Source organism: Clarias gariepinus, chromosome 15, assembly GCF_024256425.1.
Source record: "Clarias gariepinus isolate MV-2021 ecotype Netherlands chromosome 15, CGAR_prim_01v2, whole genome shotgun sequence".
Lineage (NCBI taxonomy): Eukaryota > Metazoa > Chordata > Actinopteri > Siluriformes > Clariidae > Clarias > Clarias gariepinus.
This window is the reverse complement of record NC_071114.1, coordinates 21321046-21331715: the sequence shown is the minus strand read 5'-3', so window position 1 is coordinate 21331715 and position 10670 is coordinate 21321046. Positions and strand designations below refer to the sequence as shown.

The window sequence follows — 10670 nt, the reverse complement described above, 5'->3', positions numbered from 1 at the left end:
AATGATCTAGCAATTGCTGTTTCATCTCAGCACTGGGCCGCCTTTAAACACGCCATAATCTCATTCATCTCAGTACATCATCTATTACTGTGATTCACTTTCTGCTTTTACTGCTCAGAGGTCATTCAGATTAAAAATGTTAATAAATAAAAGTGTTAGCATGCCGGATATGCATACCAATGTAGAGCTCTATAGTTTGCTGACATGGTCCACCTTATTATTGTTTATTTATTTTTTTTTTTTTTTTGAAGCAATACAAATACAAGCACAATAGATACAGTTAACAACAACAAACATAAATTACAACAAATCAAACACAAAGGACAAAAAAATTATAAATATGGCAGTCCAAAGTAAAGGTAAAAGACATGAGAGGATAGATATGATGTATAAACAGTGGAAAAGATGTAGCAAGAGACACATTACTTCAATTAAAAACAATGTCATAGCAATATAGAAATCTATTATTCTTATTATTAAATTGAATTTGTTTAAGATAATTAAAAAAAGTGAGGTCACTTTGATTTTGAAAAAGGGGGTAATACAATTGTTCCTTTTTAATTCTTTGTTTATGTAAAAAATAATTTGCATTTAAAACAAAAATAATTAACTACAAATTCAAGAGGTTTATTTTCCGAATTCTCATAAAAAAAATATATATATATTCTAAGGGAGTAAGGTACATTGAGGAGGTCCAAGAGGTGGTCTTTTAGGAGAATTAAAAATTTGTTTTCTCACACTTAAAGAACAAATTCATCTAAGTTTCATCTATGGTAATGTATCACAGAAAGAACATTTATTCTCTACCTCCAAATATCTAGATAAAACAGTATAAAGGGTAAATCTTGTGGAGAATCTTAAAACTAATATCTTTTATTTTGTTAGAGATGCAGTATTTATTAAGCATAAGCCAAGCTTTATACCAGTTAATATCTTAAATATAAGATCTCCAAAAAAATTTCCTTCTCAGATTAATTCTTCTTTGAGTTTGAAAAATCTGGCGAATGTGTTTATTATTGCATTTCCTATCTGTTATATCAATACCATCAAAAGGTAATATAGATTGTCTGATCTCATATAAACCAAAGATGAGGTGACTCTTAATGAGAACAATTAAACCAGGACAAATAGCTCTCATTAATAGATTAAATTCTGTAGCAGTTACTGAAAGTCCATAGAGAATCAAGAACTGCTCTTATGTCAACATATTGCCAGATTTATCAAATAAAGAATGTTACATATGTTATTGTCAAACTATCTGGGGGAGAAAAGAGATTTATTACGAACCATAATGAGTTCATTGTTCTAAATGGCCATTTTGTGAGGAGAAAAGTTTTGAGAAAAAGTTGTGAGTTTCCAGGCAGGAAGACACTGCTAGTGAAATGTGGATAAATTAATTCGTTATTTAAAAGGGGAATAATTACTTTTAAAGACAAAGGAGAGGCCACCTATCATGGTTAACATATTACTTGGAATAAAGAACCATAAGGAATTACTATGTGTAAGACATTTTTTATCAAGTTAACTCTAAAAGCATTGACAGTGTCAGCAAGGTCTAGGAAATCAAGGCCCCCTTGAGTTTTACAGCCGGAAAGCACATCCTTTTTAAGTTTATGTGGTTTATTTTTCCAAACAAAATCTAAGAAAAGTTTACTGATGTCTTTAATAAATGTATCATTGATAAAAAGAGAGGGAGGGATAAAAGGACTCCAACCAAGCTCAAATTTCCCTTTGAAGCCAGGAGTTGAAAATTACTTTTGATTAAAGTTAAGATTTTACCTAGTTACAAAATTTTTAGTTAATTGAATACCTAAATATTTAACTGTATGTTTTACTGGAGTATTACTGAAATGAGAATCTTTACATTCTTGAAGTGGCAATAATTCACATTTGGCAATGATTCATTTTAGACCAGACACACTGGAGAAACGTTTTACTAATTCAAAAAGCAAAAGTCAGTTGGGTTTTGTCTTTTAAGCTAAAATAAGCTCATCTGTTAGTTGAGCAATCTTTATTTTATTTGTTTATCTACCGAAAAACAGATATTTCTTCACACTCTGGATCATGTAAGATACTTAATGATTAAAGTTCTGTGACCAGGAATAATAAAAAAGGAGAAATTGGGCAGCCTTGTCTCACTCCTCGATTAATTTCAAATCTGTGAGATGTTTCCCATCGTAGCGTTTAGAGTTTTGTGTTACCATTCTCAAAATATCTTATATGAAAATGACTTGGCAGCCTCCATCACCTGAAAGTGATATTGTGCCGTAAAGCAAATCAATTCATTTATTGTAACGACGCGGGTCTCACGAGAGGCAGAGCCGCGCAAAAATACTCCGTACTGCTCAGAACCGGCGAGGCGGCCATTTATACTCGCGGTGTACAGGCAATCAGCCGGGATACCTGGCGGCGGGTCCGGGTCTATTAAAGGGTCCTGATAACGCCGCATTTCGTGCGAATATTAGGTAGCACCGGTAAGGTATGAGGGCCACACACCAGAACAGAACAAGCGTGCATGAAATGTGTGTGTGTGTGTGTGTGTGTGTGAGTGAGAGAGAGAGACAAAGAAAGCCTCTGTCTGTCAAGACCCCGGCGAAAGAGAGAGAAAGAAAAGGCGACACTCCTCAGTTCAGCGTGCGCTCTTACTTTAAGCTCTTCGTGCAAAGCACAAATACATTCTCTTCCATAAATCCTCGGTAAGGGCATAGGGCCCGAGAGGATAACGGTTTTTATTTCTAGTTTCCAGAGCCCCGTTCGGTCTCGCGCAGACGGCGAAGCTGTTTATTTTGTGTTTTTAATTTTTCTTTGTTTCTTTTTAAGTTTATTAATTAATAACACCACGTTTATCTCCAAACGGATCATAAGCACTCTCACGACCTCCTGTTGACCCCCTCTGAAGCCCTGCGTTGGGGCTGTGATAAACATTACATCTCCAGTTGGCACCACATAACATTTATGTCTTTCCTTTTTTTCATGTCTGCCTGAAGAGTTGTCCTAATTTACTGAAAAACTAGTGAGAAACGTTCTATTTAACAATGGAAGTTACCCTCTGGAGCCATGGATATATACCACTGGTCGCTTACTGGTAGGTGTTTTGCCTGCCATGCGGAAGGCCCCGGATGAATTCCTGGCTCGTGCCCCGGCCCCAGCTAAAACCTGTGCCAAGCTTGTATGTGTGGATCATGTGACACATTTGCCCAGTAGCATTTTCTATTTGCTAAAGACTAATAGACTATTACTTTACACAAATATGTTAAACTTATGCTGATTTAGTCTTAATCCAAATTTTAAACATTCCTAATTTAACCTTAAGTTCTTCATGCAATTGGAAGTAGGAAAATACAAAGTCTTAAAAAGTGAAACACATACTGATTGATGCTGTATTATTGATGCCCAATTTATTAATGGATTAAAGGACATGGGTGAACATGTAAAGGTTAACTACATAACAGCTTTATTTTTAACCTCTTAAATGGTTGCATGTCTAATAATATATACTTCCATAGATAGTTTGTGCATGGCAACATAGATTGCAGTGATATTTACTGGGTCACATTCTGATTTAGAACATGTTCGGAAATGTATGGATTTTTCTCTAATTGTAGTGAAAGGTATTAGGTGCATGGAAAAGCATATAAAAAAATCAATCTTAAATAAAGTAACATATTTTGTTACTTCCCACCTCTGCTATCCACGAAGTGTGCAGAACAAAAAACACAATGGCCTAAATGGGATTTTACTTGTCACTTAAAAAAAAATAAAAATAAATAAAAACATTATTTCACCTTTGAATTAAACACATAAAGGTTACAGCTTGTAAAGCTGTGTACATTTATATTGTAGAGTTGTGCATGTCATCGCTGACTGTGAAGTCTTGGTAGGGGCTTGGCCTTTAATCTGGGCAACAGATGGTACTGAATTTGAGGTTGAGATGTTTAAAGGTCATGGGGGGACAATATAGTTGCGCCCTCTTTCTCTCTCTCTCTCTCTCTCTCTCTCTTTCAGATTTAAGTGCCAACACATATGGAGTGCTCACAGTGGGTTTAACCTTAAACTCGCACAACAAAGAAAGACAAAGAGATGAATGTCTCTACAACTAATGGTGGAGCACATAGGGTATGCACGCTGATAGGCATTCATGCAACATACAGTAAGTACCAGAATCCTCATGCTGCAGCAAATATTGGATAGGAATATGTGGATATATTGTGGAAAGGATGCATAAAGCTTATTTATATGTGCAGACTGGTCAAAGGGCAAAAACTGCAATTCTATTGCTAATAAATGTCACTCAAAAAAATCTAGTATAATATTAAACATTGTGACAAAAAAGGTATTTATTCATTAGTCTTCTGGATTCAATGCCATCTTTCATAATTAAAAAGATTTGTCTTTGTCAGATTTGCACATCTGGTTCTGGATATTTTTGCCCATACTTCCTGGCTAAACTGTTGAACCTCTGTGACACTGGAGTGGAGCCAGTGTGTGCAACATATTTTGTGTAAATATTTTTAGACTTGACCATAAATTAAAATGTAAACAGCTTTGTAACAACGATGAAATTGGAAAGATTTGTATTAGCTTGGGGCAAATAGTATTATAATATGTAGTAATGTTAATTTTTTACACTAGATTTTATCCTTTGTTGGCCATGTTAAAAACTTCTAAATTAAAATTTTTTTTAATAATGCCATTTTAGTATAAAAATGTTTTAGCACAATAATTTAATAGTGCACGGGATGTTTTACTGTAAATAAAATGAGCACCATGAGGGCAAATGCTTTTCTGCCTTGTTTAGAATTATTAATTAAAAACCTTGAGCTGTGCATTGAGGAGCACACAGCGAGCCAAAAGGAAGCCAATGTGCTTTCTGAAACCTCCTAATAAATTATGTGCCACGGATGACATATTTCATATATTTTATACTGTACCAAGAGGTTTGACAGAATCCAGATCTGTTCACAGCCTTGAGCATGCATGAGGAAAAGCTGATGCAGACTAGAGGCAAATGGTAAATGTTAGTTAATGATTAATTATTGTTAATATAAGCAGATCTTCAGAAAGATTAAAGGAAAAACAATCATATTTGGGCCACTTTGGGCCCAGAGAACAAGTTCAGTATACTTAGGTACATTATTTTATCTTTATCTTTTTATTTTAATTATTGTTCAGTCTTGCCCTGAGGATTAAGGTCAGGGTCACTGATTGCAGAAGGCAATTGCAAAAGACCCTGTTTTTTATTTATTTATTTAATTTGCCTTTCTTTGCCATATATAAAGAATAATCCGTCTATATGCAGTAGTTATGAATTGTTTCTCCTTTGCTGTTTCAGTATTTTATGAGTAACCAACTTTTGAAGAAATAATTACTATTATATATTATAGCCCAAAACAAGTCTTCCTATTTTATATATTATTTTATAAGTCATTTATTTTCTTGGGGCACATAACTTCTACAACTGCTCATTAGTCATTTTAGCTCCATTTGGCAATATACCCTCTTGGAGAGGAAAATCTATACATCTCATTATTGGGGAAGTTATTTTAAAAATGACGGCAAAAGATGAAGTGCAAAAAGGCATTTTTTTCCAACATGAGTCTAAAATGCAATTTTTAGTCCAAACAAACCATCTGCCAAGGAATGTTGAGGGGCACATAAATTAATGTAACAAAGGATGAAATCCTGAGGCTCTCTTACCTTGATTAACAACCAAACTGAGCAGGACACAAGTACACTCATTGGTAGAGACGCAGCTGGTAAAAATTAAAGTGTGTCCACATGGCCTTATACAAGTGGCTAAAACATAAAAAAACACACACAAGATTGAAGCCCTTGGGCAGTACGAGCTCAAAATTATTTTTATATATTGTACTTCTCTCCAACACACAATCCAATAGATGACAATCATTAATAAAACAAATAACATTAATCTTAAAATTATACATTTAGGCAAAAGTTGTATTTAATTCCACAATTTTTACCAAATTGCGTGAATTGTAATCACTCATGCTCTGTTATGGGTAAAGCAAGTGTATGACAGTAACTGATAATCATCGTAGGTGACATTTCAGTAAAGATGGCTTATTTGGCAAAATAATTAATCATACCCTTCATTCATGACACCAGGTCCAGTGGAGAAAATATCAAAGCAATGTAATGCAAAATGCAAAGTGATGTAATAACTGCTTCGAACCAATGAATGCATCTAATTGTGAGGAAGTTTATCATGCAGTAATAATAAACAATGACCCAAAACACACTGCCAACACAACAAAGAGACTTCATCAGGGGAAAGAAGTTTAAAGATTTAGACTGGCCATGTCAATTATCAGGATTTAACGCAAGAAAACATGCCTTTCACCTCCTGGAGAGGAGACTGAAGGGAGAAAACCCCAAAACAAACACCAACTGAAAGGAGCTGAAAATATTTGTGCATCCCTCTCTATTGCAAGCAAGGGCTATGCAACCAAATATTTAGTGCATTCTAATTTTGATCACTAAAAGTTATATGACCTGGCATGAACAAGAGCCTTGTTGTTTAACATATCTACTGTAGATAAAGCTGTTTGATTATGCATTCTGTTATGAATTCTGCTCTCTTGTCTCATTTTCATCTTTTGATCTCAAACCCAAATGTCTTTTGTGCATAGCAAACCAATAGAACTGGTCCTGCTGTTTCAACAGAACTGTAAAATCAGAAAAAGAGGGAGTTCTCTTGGTTGCCAGCTGTTCTTTTTCATTTTGACTCCAAATAGTGACAGGACCACCTACAATTACAGATAATCGCCCACTTTTTCAGTTAATAGATGATTGCTGCAATATAAGGCTAGTTATATTACCAATAATTACACCAAAATACCTGTTTTTTGTGCTGTCAAAGTGAAAAAGAAACAGGCCTCAGTTAATTTCAGCAAATTCCCGTTGGAGTTCTGGGTTCAAATGCTACATGAGGTGAGAGTCTTGATTAGATTAGGGAGCAAGGGTTGTCAACACTGGCCTCAATAGTATATTATACCACTGGATAGATGCTTTATTTAAACCTGTGCTCATACTATATCCTGGAAAGAGTGTGTCAGGGCCCCTGTGGAGCTGTGCAAATTAACTTTCCTTTTTTTGCTATTGGAATGAGGATTCCGGATTGCGGCAGACATAAAAGGCTGTATAATGTTAAAGAGAGCTGCCTTTGAAGTCTGCAACCTTCAGAGACCTAGTTCATTAAGTTCATTCAGTGTTACCAGCCTTAAAAATCACCAATTAACATTACCTCAGATCATGGAATTTGAAGGTGTGTCCAAACTTTTGACTGGTAGGATACATTCACTACCTTTACACTTCACCACATTTCTCGGTGTTAGAACCTGGAAAAAGATTTAGGATTTTATTTCCTTAAGTCCAGACAAAATATTCCCTTATGTTAAAGGCAGGATGCAAATAATTTGGTGTAACCAGTTGGCATCAGAAATCACATCATTATTTATTATTATTTTTTTTTTAAATATACCTAAACTAAACAAGAACACCATGAAATCCAAGAGGCTATTATAGCATGTTCAGGACAATGCTGTGGGAAAGTATCATTCAGGGTTTGATTAAATATACAGTATGTATAACCACATGCATATATAACCAAATATATTTGGTTATATATACATTTTTGCTTATTTCTTCAGCTTTTTTTGTGACCCAGGGCAGTGAATACTTATACAGCCAACAAATTACATTAGATAAGACTTTATTATAACAGAACAGAGTATAGGAACAAAGCTAATGAAAAGGAATGAAATATCCACTTGTGTGATTAATCTTTCTGTGACAATAAAATACGAAGGGACGTAAAAGTCTAAGACCGCAATAAAAGTCTGCAAAATAAACCATAGATTTTGAAAATGTGAAACATTTAAAAGGAAATTAAACAAATGTTAATATTTCAAATTCTGCATAAATTCTCTTCATAATTGTGATGTTCATTGCTTTGGTCAGATGTCAGATTTTTCTCATGCCTATTCTTATCTATTGAAGCATGTGTGCATGAGCTCAAAGATCTATTGCATGCGCATCTGCATTAAAGCAAAAATACTTTACCCAAGGCACTGTACATCATGTGAACATGGCACTTCATAAAAACAATAAACACCCTTAAAATCCTCATTCGCTTTATTAAGCATAAGAAGATGCAGGCGAAATAAACACAGCAGAGTTGCGGCTTTAGTCGTCAAGACATTATTGTTTGTTACACATTATTCTTGATTGTGTGCTGCTACTAGACAGCTGTTGTGATTTTGGCTGAGGCACTTGATAACATGCATGTATGGATATAATTTTCAGCAGATAAATACGCTAAATGACATGGCTCAAGATAAGAGGAGCAAAGAAAGTGGTCTTTAAGTGGTGGCTAAAGGCAGTCACAATTCGAATAAAGGGAATTCCATTGATCCACAGCCTAATGGCTTGATCTAGGGTTGCGTATCCTAACAGGCATGTGCCAATAATAAATAATTTTCTAATAGTATATAAAAATAACTTAATGTTTAGCTGTACTGCTTCTTTTATAATAAAAAAAAACTTTGAAGCTACATATCTTTGTTTTTCAAACTGTAATGCCTTCTAGAAAAAAATACAGTGTTGTCTACAAATGTCCATGCTTCTCTCCTAATAAAACAGGCAAACAGCTCAAAGAGTAATGGAAAAGCAATGACTTGGTGCTTGTTGATTATCATGATATGTCGGTTAACTGATTATTGGCACAAGCCTTATCTTGGATTGCATTCATGCTACCTTGCTTGCATTTCTCACTTTACTGTAAACTGATATAAATTACTATAATTTCAAGGTTGAGTAGTCCTTTTGAGTAGATTTGTTAGCATGCCTCCAAGCCAGGCTTCATTTCACTGAATGGCATACATTAAATTTACACATCATCCATCACGATTATTAGAAAAATGTACAAAACTGAAAAGGTTACCCCAAAAATCGAACATTCACATGCCCATTCTCAAACTGCTTTAGTGAACGTTGTGTTCATGTATTTGATATGTTGCTGTGTGCAGTACTGGGTTGTTCTGCCTGGTCCTGGTTCTGTAGGTAGTTTCTGAGCTTGTAGAGTCTTAAGTTGGTGTGCTTCACTATTGGAGTAAGTCCATTTCACTTGACCTTGCAACCTCGATAGAGGGTTGTCTGCAAGACAAAAAAGAACCTTTTTGAGCCAATCGTAATACAAATATACTGCCTCCAAGACAAATAAAGTCTTGGTCTGATTCTTCTGAAATAGCTGAGGTACAGGTAAGTACAGAACTGTTTTTATCCTATTCCTGTACCTTTACTAGTGTCTTGTGAGTGTCTTGCTAGCTTTAGCAGACACTCACTTACTCATTCACTCTCACTCATTGTATTTCTGTATACAGGGTTGAAAAGGGGGCCTGGTACCTATCCCAGGAGACTTGGGCCACAAGGTCCCCGGACAGGGTGCCAATCTATTGCAGGGCACACACAGATGCACAAACTCACACACTACAGGCATTTTGGGGAAAGCCAATTAGCCTAATCTGCATGTCTTTGGATTGTGGTTGGAAACTGGAGTACCTGGAGGAAACCCACCAAGCACAAGGAGAACATGCAACCTCCATGCACACAGAGGCTGGATTTGATCGCGTACCCTGGAGGTGCAAGGTGACAATGCTAACCACTAAGCCACCTTTTGCTTTACTAAAAGGTGATTAATTCTATTGCAGAAAGTTTGACCAATCTCTTTGACGAATCTCTCTACTCTTTTAGGTTTGAGTACTACCATTGCTACTGCAGAAAGCTTCTTTAATCTTGCCTTCCACTATAGAAAGGTTGACTAAACCCACCTATTCTCACAGGCTTTCATGACCAATCCCACCCACTTTCGCAGAAAATGTGACCAATCCAGCCTTTTATAGAAAGCTTGATCAACCTTACTACTCAAAGAAAGTTTGCCCAATTCCAGTCACTTACTGACAAAGTGTGTCCAAATCTGCCAAATCCAGCAGACAGTCCTCATCAATCCCACCAGATTTTGTTCAGTGATATACAGATTAGTATGTTTGGTCTCTTTTGCCAGGTATACTAACAAGTGATTCTATCATTCTGAATGGTTGTTAATCTTTGTGTTTCCCTTTTGATTGCTAAATTTGAATTATAACTTGTATACATATTTGCAGTATGAGTTCCATGTACCTTAAGTTCCACATGCCTGTGTGCCTTCATTAGACAGTCTATGTTTTCAGACCTGCAGATCATGCTAGTCGTCTAGATGCTGCTCCTCCCAGGTGGATGTGGGGATGGCGCTGTACGGGTCCATGATGACTTTGGCACAGCGGATGATCATGGCCACCAGCAGCAGGCAGAGGAAGGCAATGCATGCCAAAGTCAAGCCCTGGTCCACGTCCACGAACTCGGGATCTGGCGTTGTTTCCTCCATCGCTTCTGCTTCGCTCTGTCCACATCGAGCTGGGCCAGCGCTACCATCCTGATTGTTTAGCTGAGAAAAAAATATATAGAAATGCTAACCTTTTAATGTATTTTTCCTAATTATATTTAATGTTATAAACTATTTGTGATTAAATGCAGATCAGTGTGCTCATTTAATGTGCTAAGATATTGTCCCAATGACATTTTGTCATTTAATATGATGTGTTTAATATTAAAAA

General features: G+C 35.9%; 1 protein-coding gene across 2 annotated transcripts; it reads right to left on the bottom strand.

Annotated features, from left to right (window-relative positions):
- Nucleotides 1–8549: 8549 nt before the first annotated feature.
- On the bottom strand, nucleotides 8550–10441 carry LOC128543464 (cortexin domain-containing 1 protein). Of its 2 annotated transcripts, none has more exons than XR_008365725.1 (2): nucleotides 10198–10441; nucleotides 8550–9174 (listed from the first exon to the last, which is right to left on the bottom strand). XR_008365725.1 is itself a non-coding variant. In XM_053513903.1 (2 exons), the coding sequence occupies exon 1, from the start codon at nucleotides 10439–10441 to the stop codon at nucleotides 10262–10264; it is 180 nt and encodes a 59-aa protein (XP_053369878.1). In that variant the 3' UTR covers nucleotides 8550–9174; nucleotides 10250–10261. The 2 variants fall into 2 exon arrangements, 1 of the variants encoding a protein (XP_053369878.1); XM_053513903.1 differs by having other exon boundaries at nucleotides 10250–10441.
- Between the last annotated feature and the right edge of the window lie 229 nt (nucleotides 10442–10670).